General features: G+C 38.1%; 3 protein-coding genes across 6 annotated transcripts in view; 1 reads left to right on the forward strand and 2 right to left on the reverse strand.

Moving 5' to 3' along the window:
* Nucleotides 1–5,897, forward strand: part of LOC107591859 (uncharacterized protein C1orf106 homolog) — a 9,054-nt gene extending 3,157 nt beyond the window's left edge. Inside the window, exons 2-10 of the mRNA XM_016281136.1 lie at nucleotides 1,462–1,575; nucleotides 1,918–2,051; nucleotides 3,227–3,349; nucleotides 3,566–3,797; nucleotides 3,902–3,955; nucleotides 4,073–4,298; nucleotides 4,838–4,996; nucleotides 5,279–5,744; nucleotides 5,889–5,897. Of these exons, the coding sequence (XP_016136622.1) occupies nucleotides 1,521–1,575; nucleotides 1,918–2,051; nucleotides 3,227–3,349; nucleotides 3,566–3,797; nucleotides 3,902–3,955; nucleotides 4,073–4,298; nucleotides 4,838–4,996; nucleotides 5,279–5,744; nucleotides 5,889–5,897 (1,458 nt within the window). The 5' untranslated portion in view covers nucleotides 1,462–1,520. The remainder of the gene's footprint in view (nucleotides 1–1,461; nucleotides 1,576–1,917; nucleotides 2,052–3,226; nucleotides 3,350–3,565; nucleotides 3,798–3,901; nucleotides 3,956–4,072; nucleotides 4,299–4,837; nucleotides 4,997–5,278; nucleotides 5,745–5,888) is intronic.
* Nucleotides 5,898–6,054: 157 nt separating this feature from the next.
* LOC107591838 (Fanconi anemia group E protein-like) lies at nucleotides 6,055–9,761 on the reverse strand. The gene is made up of 10 exons (XM_016281115.1): nucleotides 9,446–9,761; nucleotides 8,352–8,913; nucleotides 8,076–8,120; nucleotides 7,929–7,985; nucleotides 7,694–7,837; nucleotides 6,990–7,113; nucleotides 6,814–6,889; nucleotides 6,635–6,710; nucleotides 6,433–6,558; nucleotides 6,055–6,176 (listed from the first exon to the last, which is right to left on the reverse strand). The coding sequence occupies exons 1-10, from the start codon at nucleotides 9,640–9,642 to the stop codon at nucleotides 6,075–6,077; spliced, it is 1,509 nt and encodes a 502-aa protein (XP_016136601.1). The 5' UTR covers nucleotides 9,643–9,761; the 3' UTR covers nucleotides 6,055–6,074.
* A 344-nt stretch (nucleotides 9,762–10,105) lies between these two features.
* LOC107591837 (probable E3 ubiquitin-protein ligase makorin-1) lies at nucleotides 10,106–13,803 on the reverse strand. Of its 4 annotated transcripts, none has more exons than XM_016281112.1 (9): nucleotides 13,230–13,382; nucleotides 12,650–12,781; nucleotides 12,296–12,579; nucleotides 12,092–12,213; nucleotides 11,765–12,006; nucleotides 11,551–11,661; nucleotides 11,346–11,463; nucleotides 11,074–11,172; nucleotides 10,106–10,862 (listed from the first exon to the last, which is right to left on the reverse strand). In XM_016281112.1, the coding sequence occupies exons 1-9, from the start codon at nucleotides 13,298–13,300 to the stop codon at nucleotides 10,743–10,745; spliced, it is 1,299 nt and encodes a 432-aa protein (XP_016136598.1). In that variant the 5' UTR covers nucleotides 13,301–13,382; the 3' UTR covers nucleotides 10,106–10,742. The 4 variants fall into 4 exon arrangements, with proteins under 4 accessions (XP_016136598.1, XP_016136597.1, XP_016136599.1 ...); XM_016281111.1 differs by lacking the exon at nucleotides 13,230–13,382 and adding an exon at nucleotides 13,707–13,803 and having other exon boundaries at nucleotides 10,107–10,862; XM_016281113.1 differs by lacking the exons at nucleotides 11,074–11,172; nucleotides 13,230–13,382 and adding an exon at nucleotides 13,707–13,802 and having other exon boundaries at nucleotides 10,107–10,862.
* Nucleotides 13,804–18,100: the final 4,297 nt, after the last annotated feature.

The following is an 18,100-nucleotide window of genomic DNA, read 5'->3' on the forward strand; positions in this document are numbered from 1 at the left end:
GGGGGGGGGGGGGGGGGTATATATATTATACTGCAGTTTTTAAAGAGGGATACATTTAGGAAAAATGTTCGTTCTTTTAGAGTTTATTCATGGGAAGATTTTGAAAATTGTTGTACGTTCACGTTTAGGATCTTTGTATGCACATCTTTATAAATGAGGCCTAGGTCTGATAATGGTTTATATAATATGCCTTTTCTTGCTCAGGAAATGAAAGTAACTTTTAAAAAAGCAGTGTTAAAGATAATGTCATAAATTGAGCTAATATTTTCCTCAAATCTTGTGACTGGATATGAAAGGATTCTTTGCAATCCTTCTGATTCTTAAGATGATGAAATTCTGGGCATAATTTACTCATCCTCATATTGTTCCAAACTTGAGGCCACGTTCTTCTGTTGAACACAAAAGTTTGAAAAATGTCTCAGTATTATTTGTTTTCCATATACTGAAAGTCAGTACGGTCCAATGTTGTTTTGAACCCCATTTTCACTGTATGGATGAAAAAAGTCCATACAGGAAAAAAGTTTGGAAGTAAATGAAAATTCTGCCATGATTTATTCACTCTCATTTTTTGTGTAAACTTCCACTTTAAACATCTCAATTAAATTAGACACAAGTTTCCTACATGATTGATTCATTTTTACATTTGTAAGAGGATCAAATTTGCCATTCAAACTCTGCCCAGTGCATTAACATGTTCCTTTACGATAACAGAACAAGACTTTATGTAAATGTCACAGCAGTATCTCCTCATCTTACTTTCTCCATACCGAGGCCTGCGAAATCTGAGACGTCACAGTCAGAGAGCCCTAAATGTTATTCCTAACAATCTTTTAGAAAAAACTCTGCCTGTAAGTTTTCTTCATGGTAATAAGAGAAGCCCTGACATGGTTATCTAAGTTATCAGCATCTCCCGCCTGCGGCTGAATCAGCATGGACACATTGTTCCACTTCAAAGCTGCGGCGAGTGGGCACTGAAAGAAAGAGAGGGGGTCTTGGAGAGAACAGGTGCAGTCTTTGGGAGGGGGAGAGTCCCTTCTGCCATCTGTTGACTTCTAGTTTTCCCCCAAACACACTTCATCACAATTCACACACGCCTGCTTGGTCATAGTGATCCAGGTTGCTATGGTGCTATATGGGAGGGATAAGACCCCCACATAAGTGCGGTCAACTCTATTGTGTTTTGAGACATGCAAACATTTGGGGGGCGGGGTGCACGTGTGCGCAGACTGAAATAGGGGTGGATGAGGCAAAAGACCAGTTGCTTTGTCAGATGTGGAGGAGACGCTGAGGTGCCTGTAAAGGGTTCTCCTTGGGAAGTTTGGTTTTACATAATCGCACGGCCACAAGCCACTATTTGGAAGGCAAATTTACTTAGTGGTTGCTGGACTGGAAAGCATTAGTAAATGGAGAGCGCTTGATATCAAACAACGGATTTCAGTCTTTTCTCTTCCCTATCAACAGGTCACATCTGCAGACTGAACTCGGATATTGTTGAAAACTGCAGAATAACTAAAATAAACATGGATTTTAAGGAGGAGGTCAGTGACTCTGATAGCGGGATCATTTTGAACTCTGGTGAGTGCTTTTATTTTGTTTTATTTATGTTAATGATAAACAATTATTATTAAGAAGAGAGCAGAACGCATATCAACTTGTAAAAATTTGAAATCAAAATTTGGTGCTGTAGTTCCCCCCAAAGAACACATTTCTGTCAGTATAATGTTTAATGAACATATTAGTTTTCCAGCTTTATTTTATTCAATTGCATTTAAAAAAATTTTTAATGTTGTTAACAGATAATATAAAGAACTACTCAAAGTCTAATTTTAGTGCTACAGTTCAGTGTGTTAGGGCAGGCCAGCTGCTAACACGATATATGTGTGTGCTGTTGTGTAATGGAACTGTTGTGTTATCCAGGCCCAGACAGTCCCACGTCTCCAGTAAAGGACCTGAGCACTCACACACGTGCCATGAGGCTGAAGCAGCAGGCCCTTGAGGACAGACTGGAGCTTTGTGTCCTGGAGCTAAAGAAACTCTGCATTAGGGAGGCTGTGAGTGACAAAAAATGAGCCATCAGTATTGCCATCTATGTTAAATTCATTAAATATAATGTATATATAATTTTAAGCATTGGGCTTATATTTACATGTAAATCAAACCATCACAAATATTCAGAATCTGCTTGAAAAACTGTCAGGCAATATGATATTTCCCATTCATTTTCTCCATAGAAATTTCATAAACGTCTTCAATGAAAATTTTTAAGCCATGAACCCAAAAAAAAAAAAAAAAAAAAAAAACCCCCCGCTTCAGGATAACTCAGTAAAACCCTTGATTTTCATTTGAAAAGACAAAATTAACCAGGGTCTGCCAACACTTTGGGACCATAAAAGGGTTTCTTGGTTCAGAGAAGTTTAACCGTGGTCTAATTAACTAATGAAGCATAATGACTTCTAATCATGCTAAACAATTATACTAGAAGATTCTCTTTGTTTGATCAAATATAAAGTAAAACAGTAATATTGTGAAATTATTTTTTTTATTTTAATATATTTTAAAATGTAATTTATTTCTGTGATGGCAAAGCTGAATTTTCAGCAGCCATTACTACAGTCTTCAGTGTCACATGATCCTTCAAAATTATTCTAATATGTTGATTTGCAGATCAAGAAACATTTATTTGAAAAAAAAACAGCATTTATTTGAAATAGAAATTCTCCGTAAAATTATAAATGTCTTTACTGTCAATTTAATGGATCCTTGCTGAATAAAAGTATTAATTTCTTTTAAAAAAAAAAGTAGTTTGTGTTACATGCAAATTTAATGAAGCATAAATTACTTTGTACACACAATGTGTCATAGTTTTAATAGGAAAGTTTCAGTAGGAAAGTCAGCTGGCCCATAAGCATAGATCAGATTGCTCTGATTAGGCTGGGCTTTTTCTTCTTCTGAATACAGCCCTTCAATAGAGGCACTAAAGCCAATGGCCAAGAAACAGATGCTTCTTTGCAAGTTAGCCCACATGTCTGTCATTCACTATTGGCCAAGCAGAGAGAAGATTTAAGGGCCTTAATCATTAGAAACCCCTTTGTGGACACTTCGACAATATAAAGACGAGCATATGCTCGCTCAAAGATTTTGTAGTTTTGTATTGACTAACACACATAAAGGTTGTTTTCTTTGGCGTTGTTTTTCTTTAAGTTTAAAATGCTCTTTGTTTTGACAGGAGCTGACTGGAAAGCTGCCCTCCGATTACCCTCTCCTGCCTGACGAGAAGCCTCCGCAGGTCCGGCGACGCATCGGAACTGCTTTCAAACTGGATGAGGGTTTTATTTCACAAGATGGCGAGGTATAGGCCACACTTTATACACAGAGATTATTTTAATAGCTTTAATGCAACTGACTGTTATTTGAGCCTACCTGGCTAGCTTTAAATGTTATTCATGGTGGCATTATTATCCGTTCCACTTACATGGAAAAATATTTTTTCAAGGTGCACGTAATCCATATTTCAGCATTTTCAGTTTGTAATGATGTGGTTTCCCCCTAAAATGTTTGTCTCCAGGAGTCTGAGCTGCACGCGCTCGAGGCTGATCTCGCTCTGCAGCGGCAGATTTATGAGGCAGCCCGAAAGCTCTCCCTCGAGGAGCACATCAGCAAACTGGTGAGGAAAAGCCGACTGCAGCAGTGTAAACGTGAAGAGAAGAAACTGAAAGAAATGCAGGATACGATACTGAAACACCGCATCAACCACGGCTGTGTCTCTCCACAGACCTGCTATTCTTCCAGGCAGAGAGGTCAGCCACTCGATTCTCATATAATCTACATTTTATAAGACTGTATTATTAAAATTATTTGTTTTGAATGAACAAATAACAATTTTATTTGTTGGTCCATCCAGATCTTTGTATGTCTGATGACAGCTCGATGTCAGACGCTGTTGCCTTGGATGATGGTAAGTGAACGTGTTAAAATAAACATGGAACAAACTTTTGCACCCCATTGTTTGTTAAAATGTAATCTCTAGACTCTAAGAGTTTGCTAATGTCAAAAATTTTTCTTTTATATACAGACTCAGACTCTGCTCACTTTTCTCTGGCCCTTCTGGGGTCTTCCGCGGACAGCGGTTTCCAGTGTTTGACTCTCTTGCCCAATAACGGCCCAAAGCAATCAAGCTCCAGTTCCAGTCTGGACTATGATGCCTCTCCAATCCAGAACTCTGCATGGAAGGAATCCAGCTTGGACCAGCCCTACCAGAAACAAAAACCTTCTCACTCTGCCTGCAGCAGCCGCTCAAGGTATTGTGATGATAGATGTTTAATTGCAATATAAGCAAACCTTTACTCTGTGTTGTCAGAGCTGTTTTAAAGGTACTTGATTGGTACTTGAAAACCATATCTTTTATATTTACTGACACTTTTGATCAAATGAATGCATCCTTGCTGAATAAAATTATATATATATTTTTTTTTTACTAATTGTACGTTAAAAATAAACTTTTTAACGGTAGTGTAATAGGTTACAGGTGTGTGTTTTGGCAGATATCTTGTACACAACCATTACTGAACAGGGGTGCGTTTCCCAAAAGCATCATTAGCTAACTATGGTCGTTAGTTCCATAGAACTCTATTGGTAACGATGGAACTTACGACCATAGTTGCTTTTGGGAAACACACCCCAGATCAGGTTTGATTCTTCTATTTAAAGAACTTTTGTCACACTAATGATCCAATTAGCTAGTTTGAGGTTCAACACTTTAGAACAAAGCACTATAAGAGTATTTTAGATACATTTAGGAGTTTATAATCTTCATATTGTTTTCTTGTCTTTGTGTCAGCAGCAGTCCAACAAGCTCACCAACAGACACAAGAATGGCAGAACTTCCTCCAGCTCCCCAGTTTGTGTTTAAGAGTCTGCCAGTGCGAAACAATCAGCCAAACAGCGCCCCCTCCACCCCAGAGCTGCCACTGCGCCGACAGTTCTCACAGTCCTTCAGGTAATTAATATACACAAGGCAGCAGTGGTACTTCAGGATTGTCTGAACACTGTTCGTCAAATACATGGTTCATATTGATATTAATACGGTCTACTAAAGTGAAATAAGCCATTATATTTTAGGACTTAAAATACATTGCACACAAAAATATTTGGTAAAACAATTGCATTGAACCATTTTTAATTGATACGTTTCAGTTTATTAATGAGCAACATTTGTATTTCTATTCTATCTGCCACCTTGGCAGCAAATTTCTAACCTTACTTATCTCCTCTCAAACAGGCTTCCCAGAAGCAAACCAGAATTGACCAAAGCCAGCTCAGACCTGGGACAGGGGCGGACCAAGTTACCACGTCGACGAGTGACAGATTTTGCACTGGCCTACTCAGTTCAACGTTTATATCAGTGCAGCTCTGAAGACAGCAGCTCCGAGCTTTCCATTTCTTCATATAGCAGTTCCTCCAGCCGAGAGACAACCACCGAAGCACCCAAACCCTGCCCGCCTCCATACGGCTACCACCGCTCCGCTCCAAATAAAGGACCGGGCCAGCTCAACACCCACAGTACACTCAAAAACAACAACAACAACAACAACCCACCTCACCTCATGCCCAAACCCAATCAAGTGAAGATTAGCAATGGGACACCACTTCAGGTGAACATAGGGAGGCTGCAACTCGGACCGAATTCACAATCTGATAGAGAACTTTACATTTCACAAACTATTGTTTTTAATGTGTCAAAAAAAGTGTGCGCGCCATGCATAATTACATTACATATGCATGTATATATATACACACACACATATACAATAAGTAATATAAAATACAATAATTCACCTTAACGCATTCAAATGTGTCCAGGACATTACATTTAAATAATATGAATTCAGACCGTTTAATTGAAAAAATTAAGCTTAATAAATATTGATATGAAGTGTAATTCAACTCAATTTATATTTTTTATCTCAATACAACTATACAGTACAAAGGAATTATTATTACATTTACAAAATATTACAATCAGATTGAATGAAACTCATATACTAAAGTGCCATTTAAAATGGGCATAATATGATTCACAGGGAAATCCTTTTTAATGCAGCCTGCAATGATTTCTTGAGGAAGGTTTCATTGAAAGATAGGCAACTGGAAAGTGTGTGGTGGCGTGCAGGATTCACCTGAAATGTAAAAAAAGAAAAATACTAATTAATCAGCAGTTTTATGTTTATGTATATAAAAAACATTTTAACATCTAGATATTTATTAATCTGTTTATTGGTTACTATCATATGCCTCTGTAAATTGCAAATTGGGTTTTGTAGAACTAAAGATGCTCTGAGGACCATAAAATTCTACTTAATATAAGGTTTTGTTGAGGCGGTTTTTTTTAAACTATCTGAATGAGTTATTTCCAGTCATTACAGTTATACTCACATGTGACTGATACTTAGTCAAGACACTCAGCAACATCTTGGCAAACTTCATAGATTTGCTGAAATGTGGAGACTGGCTGCAAAGCTGATCGGTGAAGAGAGAGAAATCCTTCTCACTCCGCTCAAGCTGAAAGCATAACAACAGAAACCATTAACATGAGACTAAAATATCCTTTAAGATTGGAAAGAGCTTTCTGAAGTACCTTTGAATCCAGCAATGCATGGATGACTGATAACACTCCCTCATCCCAGGACACTCCAAGTATTGCAAGCACATTTCTATTATCAGCTAAACCGTGTCAAATTACTCGAGCACAATTTATTCCATAAATGACTAAGACCCATTTCTTTCTTAAAGCTTAATTGTGATATTCAGACTGACCGGAATACAAGAAGCCTGTGATGTGGCTCAAGGCAGTTCACTACTAGGTTACAGAGTAATTCTGCCTGGGCGCTTCCTAAACAAAAAAATGCAATTACTGTTTACTGAAAAAAGATCTGATATATTAAATATGAATGGTGCATATTTGATATCCAGGTGAAAAAACCTACTCATACCAGTTTGTCCCTTCTGTAAAACTGGCTCTATCAGAGCCTGGCAGGTTGGCCTGGGGTAACGACTGCAAAGAGATATTACGGCTGTTACCAAACAGCGAGAGGCAGGTTCTGCGAGGGACAGAATCTAAGGCAGAGAAATGCATAAATAACCATAAAAGGAGTTAAACACCCATACACACTACAGTTTAAAAGTCTGAGGTTGGTCCGATTCTTGTTTTTACAAAAAGTCACTTATGCTCACTAAGGCTGCATTTATTTGATCACAAATATAGTAAACAAAATAATATTGTGAAATATTATTACAATTTAAAATGACTGTTTTCTATTTTGTTACATCAAATTTATACTTTTGATCTCAAAGCTTTTTTTTTCCTGCAGCCATTACTTCAGTTTTCAGTGCCACACGACCCTTCAGTAATCATTCTAATATGCTGATTTGCAGCTCAAGAAATATTTTTATTATTATCAATAATGCAAAGTGTTGTTGCTTAATATTTTTGTGGAAATTATGATTTACATTTTATCAAGATTTTTTGATTAATAGAAAGTTCAAGTATTTATTACTGTCACTTATGATGAATTTAATAATACTTGCTGAATAAAAATGATTTAATTTCCCAATCCCAAAATTTTGAACAGTAGTATATTGGTTAAAATCATTTTACAATCGTATCCTGTGACAAACATGAATGTACTGTACTAACTTTTGGCAGCAGCAGGTGTGTGATCACAGCACAAGCAGTGCTGTGACTGAGGTCTGGCGACAGTTCCAACAGCCAGCTACAGAACTGAGGTAAACTCTGGTCAGATGCTTCTGACAAACACAGCATTGAACACAATACCTCCACCTGTGATCAGATACAACAAATCCATAGTGATGGAAACATTTCTGATGACAAACCTAAAAAGCAGTACATTTTCAAGTAAAACACCAGAAACCTCATTGGGGTCACATTCATGAAATACTTTCAGAGCAGACCCGGAGCTCTCGTCCCACTGTGAAGGAAAAAATAAATATGTTAAAAAGTTATACAAAAGAAAAGATAAAAGCTATTACATTGGCATAATAAAACAAAGATTTCTTACCGCTGACTCTGTATCTAGTAATTCTTTGATCACGGGAACAGCAGCCTAAAAAGCCAAATGTGAAAATGTAAAAGAAAAAAAAATCTGACAAGAACATGATTCGATCATTTATTTATCCTGAAGAACAGCAACTTTTCTGAGGTTTCTACATGAAGAGATTTTAACAACCTATCTGTGCAACGGTCTGTGAACTTTTACTTGTCAAATTATGGAAAATAGGCTATTTCTGAGCATGAAAAATCAACTTTAATTTAACTGCAGTGAATTCCACTTTACCTTCATGTGGTCTGGCAGATTTTTTGAAGACCCCAACGCATCAGAGCGAGCCTGTGATACAGAAGCAGCACTTTGGTCCAGCTGTGATGTTCTCATTTTAGGTTCCTCCTCTTCAGTCAACCTCTCTTCTTCACCTGGACAGAAATCCATCTTCACCCGTTTACTTTGGTGATCTTCCTGGGCATCTCCATCATGATCCATGTTGTCACTTTTTCTCTTTTTCTGAGAATAAACTGGCACTTTGGTCTCTTTACCCTCTGCTCCAAGCCCCTCAAAACAAGAGGCCCATCTTCCCTTTGCATTAGCATTCCTGAATCTCTCACAGAGACACTTTAGTTTCCCCGTACAGTTTGAGGTGAGGAGGGACCCTTTCCTAGTGCCCTCAATATCTCTTTGGAGCTGCTTGATTAAGGCACAAGTCCACTGATTTTCCACGTCATCCTGAGTCAGACACTGAAGCAGGTAAAGAACACGGTCTTTGGGCAGTCCAGGGTGAATCAGATGTAGAAAACACAGCAGATTTCGCTTAAAGCCTTCAGAAAACAGGCACACCAGAGGTTTACTGTAAAACAAAAGAGAAGAATTACTCACCCAAACGTATTGTATTAAGTGTATTATTTAACAATAGACAGATCTTTAACCCTTAAGAGGCAAGGGATATATTTCACAACACAATAGGACTCATTCAAAATGACTTTTTAATTCAAAATATTGATTTTATTTTCCATTTTATTCTTTAAATAACAATTGCATAATCAACCGTTTAGTTGATTAGAACAAATTATATGCATATATGCAAATTATTATATTTATATATGAACAAGCTTTTGAGGCATTGATTTACAAAAAAAGAAAATCACGTAAAAAATGTTACGAATTTTGCCACATATCTGAACGCAGTAGAGTTGAACCTTTTATTTAGCCTATACTAAACTCCAGTCCACTTTTTTCATACATCACTAGACAGTTACAGGTGAAGGTAAAAAAAATGTGAAGTAGTAAAATATTTTATAATTATGACTGTTTGCCTGGTGACATCCTCAGCAGGATTATGATCATTTCGCACCCATCTTGCGTTGTGACGGTCTACTTACAGAACGAGAGCGTGCTCGTACACAGATGCTTCCCGTTGGCACAAAGTTTCCAAAGTGAGGGTGTAATCTGGATCAGATCTGCGCTGTTTATTGAAAACTGTCTGCGCATTGCTCACTCCGGCTGCTCCTGAATGTAGTGCGTGAACCAGCAACCGGGCCCGTCCGTCAAAACGCTGCACCAGAGCCTTCAGATCCATCACTGGAGCGCAAGCACAGATATCGGACACCACCGACGAAGCCTGCTACTACTGTCGTTTCAAAACGATATCCGTAGCGGTCCACCCTGACATATTTATCAAAACAATGACAGATCATAACACTCGTATCGTATCGGTATCGATATCGACGATACTGCCTTGAAAAATATCGGTATCGTATCGAAAACAAAATAAGTGGTATCGCCCATCCCTAGTACAAAGTTTCGGATCAGTTCTTTATGTGGCTCTAAACAAGCGCTTATTGTACAGTAGAGACTCCTGCAGGTTTGGAGCGGAATTACAATCGAAAAGCCCTCTGGTGACCTTCTGAACCGGTTTTGCCATAGTGTCATCTTAATTTTAAATGGAATTATTTGTAGAAAATACAACTTCTCCAGAGTGCCCCCACCCTCCTCAAAGCATGTGTGGCAGCACACATACAAATTACAGAGACCAAGAGGATCAGGTAAGGCAAACAGTGGAACATTTTTTATTTTCACTTTTCTTAGAATATAAACACGTACTAAAAGTAATAAAATGTGACATCAAGTCCTGGTATAACCTGTTAACACTGCTGAAGAGAACAATATAATCAAAAGCCTGCTGACAGGTTGCACATTTAGTGTTCTGCAAATACTGGCAATAATATTAACTACTACACAGTATACAAAATTAAAATCTGATTTCATATAAAGGTATCAGACAAAAGGGTGCAACAATCAGGAATCAGCACAGATGGAAGTACTAAACGATCAACAAGTGAAAAGCAAGCTGAAATAAGTGATCATGCATTGTTAACATTAACTTTTTTTGCCTAAGTTTCTCCCCAACTAAACCTGAAGAGACACCCAGTTTGCGATTTCAGCATTCAAACCCCCCCCACACACACTCCCTTAAACTAAAGGCAAAAGACTTTCACTCACACACACACACACACACACAACAACAAAAAAAGTAAATCTACACGGCTAAACAATTAGCCAAACATTTAGGACTTGCTAAAGTGAAGCCAACCCCAAAGAGACCATTAGATTTCAGTGCAGAAGATAAGCAAAGTTCACTCAAAGCTGAGCCAACATATACATGACTCTAGAAGGTCCTTAGTCATCAAGAAAATCCAGAAGGTCTTCGTCATCTTCATCCAGCAGAGTTAGGGCAAAGATATAGCTCCAAAGTTGGATGCCATCAATGCCCAAATCCTCCAACATCTCAGCTGTGTCCTAAAAACAACTCAGATTAAAATGGCTAACTGATGATGTTAAATACAGCAAGCTTAGCACTGCAATGCAGCATAGTGAACGTTTCCCCATATATATATATATATATATATATATATATATATAAAAATAAAAAAAGGCACAATTTGTAGTTCACAAATATGGACCATAACAGGCACAAATAAAAAAAAAATTTTAATTAGTTAAACGTTACCCTGGATGCCGAGCGCCTGCGACGGTGTGTATGATTAGGGGGCATGTCATGGCTGTAGATACACTCCATGCCCAAATCCTCCAACATCTCAGCTGTGTCCTAAAAACAACTCAGATTAAAATGGCTAACTGATGATGTTAAATACAGCATAGTGAACGTGTCCCCATTCATATATATATATATATATATAAAAAAAGGCACAATTTGTAGTTCACAAATATGGACCATAACAGGCACAAATAAAAATTTTTTTTTAATTAGTTAAACGTTACCCTGGATGCCGAGCGCCTGCGACGGTGTGTATGATTAGGGGGCATGTCATGGCTGTAGATACACTCCGATTTAAAGGGGCAGCATCCGTGGCGCATGAAGAAAGTGCACTTCAACTTACTAGAGATAAACAAAACTCCAGAATCAATGTAAAGGATCAAATAAACCATTACAAAAGATTTGACAGCATGAATGAACAATTCTAACCTGCTTCTTTCTTTGAAAGCGGCTATCAATGATGCCTTTTCCTCCCCATCACAGACCCAGTGCTTGCTGGGAATGTAAAAGGAGGATTTCACTCTGCACTGTGGACAGCCCCTGTTTACATAAAAACAAACAAAAAAAACACCAACTTAATGTACATATATACAGTTTTATACACGCAAAAGGGAGAAGGGGAGTCAGAAATAAAAAAACTCACTTGATGACATCCTCCTGGAAGTCCTTTGTTTTTCGCCAGGTAACAATGCAGCTGATGCAGAAAGCATGATTGCAGTTTGGTAGGATGCCATAACGCCGTTCTGGAGTGGTGGATTTCTCAGAAATCTTGTCCATGCAGATGCCACAGGCCACATCTTTGCTTTGGTCTAAAGCCCTTGAATGCTGTTGCTCCGTCAATACTGCAGCACCGCTCTGATTTGGTCTCTCGGGTGAACCTGTCACCTACAATCCAATAATATTTCATTAAACCCAAGCCTATGATCTCCAAATAGAGCAGTCAAGGAGCTAAAGAAACAGTGTTTGTGACCTGCGTTTCAGCTTCAGATACGGTTACATATTGGACTTCAGCAGGCACAAAGGCTGATGAGCTGTAGTTATGCGAAGAACTGGAGTCTGTAGCACTGATTTGTTGCAGTGGTCTCATTGCACCTGAAGAGGACAACAAAATTCGATTCATAAAAGGAAAATGTGATGTGTAGTTTAAAAGAAAAGCGTGAATAAACCGTAATACCTTGCTGGGGAGGTCCATCTTCCACAACACCGAACTCTTCCTCCTCTGCAATGCCTGTAGTCAAGCATTCAAAGTTCTGCTGCAGCACGCTCATACCTGTGACCAGTGGCTCTGAACCTCTCCGATTCATGCTGCGGGCTCCTTGAGGTGGGAGAAGAGAGGGCTCAGATCCTCGGCGGTCAGCCAGAGAACGGCCCGCCAGCACAGAGAAGAACCCCGCAGGTGCTGAACCGCGTCTGCTGCTCCCTGAAGAACCTTCACCCGCTTGAGGAACGTGGAGATACCTGCAAGACATGCAACTCGTAAACCGCTTTTCTAATAACATGGTTCAAAAAAGGCCAGCTGGTTCCTTACCTGCAACGGTCACCAAACCAGCAGCCACCTTTCTGGAAGTACCTACACTGAACCTGAAACGAAGGTACTGCAGGAAACTCATGCAGATAGTAACAACTCGGACCATAGCGACAAGATCCATTGATGAACTGCCTGCAAAACACAACAACATGCCAATTACATATATTTGTTGACAACTGCAGCACATGTATTTCACAAGTTCTCGAAAAGCTGCAGCATTTAATTTTTAAAAAATGAGGAAAAAATAAGCAGTTTTGAACCCTCGAGCACTCGTTCGTGTTATTGACTACTGTAGTAAGTTACACGGAAACTGAAGGACTTTACACGTTTAGAAACTAACAAATCTCGCAACGGTCTTTTCAAACTAACGTTTACGTTGCAGTTCAAAAGTATAACAAATATCATGATGTTTGTTGTAACTGGAATGGTCTTTCTACTACAACAAAAACAAATCGCTCGCTGTCTTAACCGGATGTAAACATCGGCGCCGAGAAACGTTAAAGCAGGAAAAGTCACTCTTTCAAACAGATGATCGGGGCTAAGAAACGAACTTTTCATCCAGTCGAACACACGAAACTACCTGCAGACTTCTCTTTCCACATTTGAGCTGCCTTTTCTCGACTGTCTACACGGCGTGCGAAACCGATCCATTTTGAGAGCCTCCAAAAACTTGATTTAATGAAGTTGTTGGAGCAAGTAAACGGATTGAAGAGTTGGGGGAAGAGAGGGAGAGAGAGAGGGAGGGAGAGAGAAAGAGAGGGAGGGAGAGAGAAAGAGAGGGAGGGATAGAGAGAGAGAGAGAGAGAGAGAGAGAGGCGCTGGAGACCCACGTCACGCAGATCGCGCGCTGACCAACCAGGGACGCCCGTGTCGTTTCTACAGATTAAACAGCGAATTTGGAGGGAGACAACTATACAAACGAGACTTGGGTCTCACAATTCGTATATACTTGCAGATCTTTGTCTTGATATATTACTTCCCTAATTGTTTGCTTGGTGGCACTGCAACAATCCAACAACCACTGATCTGCACACTAAGAGCTGAAGACCAAACCCACCTACAAGCAGCACTGTTGTTTCCTGGGCCTTTGGATGATTGTGCTTCCCTTTCCATCTTGCGCTTGTCCCTCTTTGCCTGATGGATGGCTAATGACATGCACACTTTTATAATTGTTGGGCGGGGCCTTCCCATTTGGACGTGTGATGGACATGGAGGCATCTTAAAACGTGATACCCAGTAAAGGTTCGAATCAATTCCAGTAAACGCTTCTTTCAATTCAGCTATTCTTGTATATCATGGTACATAGGCCTACTTAACATGATACTTTCCTTCATATGAATTTTTATTATGGGTGTCTGTTATAATTTTATATGTCCCTGAACCTAAATATAACCGTACAATACCACTAATTATATATATTAAATATAATGCGAAATATAATTAAATATAAAAATATACTATTTAATCAGCTCTGATAAGTTCTCTGTTCATTGTGAATCATACGGACCGATTCGGGAGTGAATCAATGGGCTTGTTTGAGATGAGCAAAATCTGCGCAGAACCGATCACCGGTGATCACCGCGAGATGCATGCCGGTTAGAAAAGTGACCGAGTTCTCGCTGTGTCGGATTGTGCAGTCAAGCGCAGTTGCTCTCCACCGACTGCTGAGCAAAAGCATGATGGGAAACGACTGACTGACGACACAACTGAATGCTCATTGGTTCAGACAGCTGTGATGCTGCATTCTCTTCTAAAAAAACATATTTCTTTATCTGGTTTCATGTGATTTATGTATTTAAATTATGCATGAATATTCCCAAACACTATGCCAGTGCGATCTCTGTGTGAGATATGTGATTGTTGTCGTATTTCTATAAAAATCTAAAATACACGTTTGTATTAAAGTAAACATGGATGATAAATACGCAGCACTTTGGGTGTCTTGTTCATCTTATTTATTTTCATATAAAAACAACAGAGCTGAAATGATATCATGTTAATCAGCAGCACAGCACGAGTGAGAATAACGTGATATCTGTCTTTGATCTCGTTGGTATCTGTTCACTTCGAGGGCAGAACTGTTCGTCTTGACTGCGCTTATTTCACTCCTCCCCTCACTGCAGACGCCTGCTCTAGCCTACATTTCAGGCGAGGCGCATCTCAAACAAGCCTCTTAAAGGTCCCATATTGCGCAAGAAATCTGTAGACGCGCCCATAACAACAAAAGAATACTTTATTGAACCTTTTCTGATAAGAAGTGTGCGCTGCAAACGTGAGCATTTTTCTCGATCGTTTGAATATTAATTAGACAGACCAAAATCGACATGTTCTCAGCAGAGCTCCTGAGAGAGGAGCTGTAAAAATATATTGAGATGGTTTTTGGTACTTATACCGCAAATATATATTCTTAAGGACATCAAAACCTCAAATAAAACTCCAGAAAGGTGTACAATATGGGACCTTTAAGACCCAAGTATACCGTTTATGAAGCGGTTCAACCAATTGAATGAAAACATTCTAAAAGAACGATTCGTTACGATGCCATGCAACATTTCATGCACTTTTAAAGGTGCAGTATGTAATATTGTAATAAGTATCCCTTTTTATTCTCTCTATTCTTTCCTATTACTTGTTTCGCTTCTGTTTCAGTTTTTATAACCATTTCTTACTATGTGTAAGTTGTTGTTTTTTAGCATGTAAGTTTGGCAGTGTTATTTTTTAGGATTACTGATAAACTACTGTCGTTTGATTTGTATTATTTGTATTTGTTATTTATTTTAATTTTAGTTAAATTATGTCTGAATTTATTATGTCTGTATAGGTATTTTATTACTTCAACAAACTAAATGGAAATGAAATTATATATATATTGAATTTATAAATAAATAAATAAATATATATGTATATGTATGTGTGGGTGGTTGTACATACACATATACTGTATGTAGTTGTTTTTTTGGTGTTTGGCTTAGTGTTATGTTAGAATCATTATTATACTCTTATACCTTTTGTTTTTTACTATTTTGAATTGTTTTTAGCTTTATTTTTCATTTAAATGTTAAGTTTTGAAATGTTGTTGTATGCATTTGTCATTTTTATTTAATCTCTTTATTTTTTTAAATGTGTATAAGTAGTATTTATAAAGTTTTAGCTTTTAGTTTTGGATCTGTTTTTAGTTGTTTTAATACTACAATTGATTGCTTGTGTTGTCCTCATTTGTAAGTCGCTTTGGATAAAAGCGTCTGATAAATGACTAAATAAATAAATATTGACAGCTAGTGGCTGAAATGGGTACTGCAGTCCAAAATCAAAATATTGGAGAGCGTTGTTTCTTCTGCTTACCCTCCTCAGACTCGACGCTCACGCAGGTGCGAGATGCACAAAGGAACGAGCGCAAATAACAATGTTACCCAACGAGGCTCACAGTGTAAGCCGATGAGTTGTTTTATCCGTGTTCTATATGTCTCTGGTCATAGAGATTTTTAGATGGATGCCGAGGCTTTTTAGGTCGGGTGGAATCTACGATCTCTGACCCAGTTCATTTGTTGGCTTCAAGGGTTTCCAGGTTTTCACACAAAAAACCGCCCAATCGCTACTCAAAACTACCCCAAAACTAGCCCAATTGCTTTCGAGGGGGTCCCCAGTTAAAAATCGCATCCGGGGGGTAAAATACACGTTTTTTGGCGGGGTTCCCCTGCTAAAATTCGTATTCCAGGGTATACATATCATGTTATTGGAGTAGCTTCATCGGCGGCAACAGTGTTAAAGTAACCCAGTTCCGCGTGAAAACAGTGGACTTGGCAAAACTGGCTTCAATGGCTGCAATACACTGTATTTTCCGCCAACTGGCAACCCGAGGTGTTGAAATACTATTGGGTAAACCTGCAGTGGGCGGGATCATGCAGACCAAAAGAAAAACAGACATTCCAACAGGGAACGCACATTTCAAATTTTGTAGTATTGTTTTTCGAAGAAACAAATGTGAACTTAACATGTTTCCTAAATATTTGCAAACATATTATGGTATTTTTATGCTTTAGTACAGTCAAAAAAATTACAACACCTTTAAACATGACAGATGAAACAAAGTTCACGGTGAAATATAAGATTACACCGGACAAAACGGCAGGTTTAGTCACTCATTAAAAGGTTATTCATTGACACCAATTTGTTTCTTATTAAAATGGAAATGCAATTAGTAAACCATAAATTATGAAAAAGATTAACATTTATATTTTATTACTGCAAAATGTTTGTGAAATATTGGTATATCTGGAGCTTTTCATAAATCACAAGAAACTCATAGGTGTAAGGAACCGTTTTACTGTGATCCAAATAATATCCCACAAATCATAACACTTGTGCATCTTATCCGCTCTTGTCAGTGAAGCAAGACACTGCTCAGATGGGCCAGACTGGAAAAGTAGAACGATATTGGTGAATGTCTGGTGTGAAAATGGATGACAAAAAGTATTTTTAAAATAAGAAAAGAAAAAAAAAAACATACATTTCTTATAATTTCATATTATTGTGCTCTCTAGTTTCACAGTAACAGGTTTCTACACGATCATAGATCTCGGACATCAAGTTCCACCTTGAAAAAAAAAAGATCACAAAAGCAAATTTCAGCAATAAGAGGAAAAACTATATATATTTATCTATATATTTTATAGATATTTCTGAGATACTTCTGGATGTGAAATGGTAGATGTGTTGCACATCATATTAATACCAATTAATGTAATTCAACATCAAAACTGCTTTTTAACGCGTCTACACTGATTTCCCAAATTATTCAGCACTGTTTTTGACAAGACCCATTCTAAACTCAGAAGTGTCCAAGTTATTTCAATAAAAGACAACAGAAGTATCTACTCAAAATGCATTCCATTCATTTTCAATGCACATACAACTATCATGGCATGATCGTTAAGTAATTAATTAATGCATCTGATTTAAAGAATGAATTTAAGTTTATGTGTACTATACATGTTCTAGTTTGAATGTAACCACAGCCTGCTTGCTTTCAATCACACAATATATATTCATAGAACATGTTCAATCAACATATAATGGAAGACCTAATTTAATACAACTGCTTGTCAAGGAGACAATAAAATCTAAATGATGTTGTCTCTCAAATCAGTAAATATGACCTTGAGACTGGTACCGGACGGTGTGCCAAAATACAAGTACCATCATGGTACCAGTGTTTAACAAAGGGATCAGCACATAAGAATTTCATATAAGTATATCATGAACAAAGTGAAGAAACATTTCCATCCTTACAGCTGAAATGATCACGCTGTTGTAGGTTTATCCCAAAGAGTTAAAGTGAATTAAGCAGATTTGTCTTCAGTTTCAATACCAATATATATTTGTAGCAGCTGACACTGAAAACAACATCCTCGACAAAAGTAACAGAATTCCAAAATAATATAACTCCCTGCT

The sequence above is a fragment of the Sinocyclocheilus grahami genome, unplaced genomic scaffold (genome assembly GCF_001515645.1).
Source record: "Sinocyclocheilus grahami isolate Dianchi unplaced genomic scaffold, SAMN03320097.WGS_v1.1 scaffold146.1, whole genome shotgun sequence".
Classification (NCBI taxonomy): Eukaryota; Metazoa; Chordata; class Actinopteri; order Cypriniformes; family Cyprinidae; genus Sinocyclocheilus; species Sinocyclocheilus grahami.

What these genes read in the sequence shown, in the direction of transcription:
- LOC107591838 (XM_016281115.1), bottom strand. Translation starts at nt 9,642, where the DNA reads ATGGATCTGAAGGCTCTGGTGCAGCGTTTTGACGGACGGGCCCGGTTG. An exon ending in ATCTGCCAGACCACATGAAG is followed by an intron (nt 8,121 to 8,351) that starts GTAAAGTGGAAT and finishes TTGGCTTTTTAG; the next exon opens with GCTGCTGTTCCCGTGATCAA. An exon ending in TACTAGATACAGAGTCAGCG is followed by an intron (nt 7,986 to 8,075) that starts GTAAGAAATCTT and finishes TTTCCTTCACAG; the next exon opens with TGGGACGAGAGCTCCGGGTC.
- LOC107591837 (XM_016281112.1), bottom strand. Translation starts at nt 13,300, where the DNA reads ATGGATCGGTTTCGCACGCCGTGTAGACAGTCGAGAAAAGGCAGCTCA. An exon ending in TTCCAGGAGGATGTCATCAA is followed by an intron (nt 11,662 to 11,764) that starts GTGAGTTTTTTT and finishes TTATGTAAACAG; the next exon opens with GGGCTGTCCACAGTGCAGAG. An exon ending in GCAGGCGCTCGGCATCCAGG is followed by an intron (nt 11,173 to 11,345) that starts GTAACGTTTAAC and finishes AGTTGTTTTTAG; the next exon opens with GACACAGCTGAGATGTTGGA.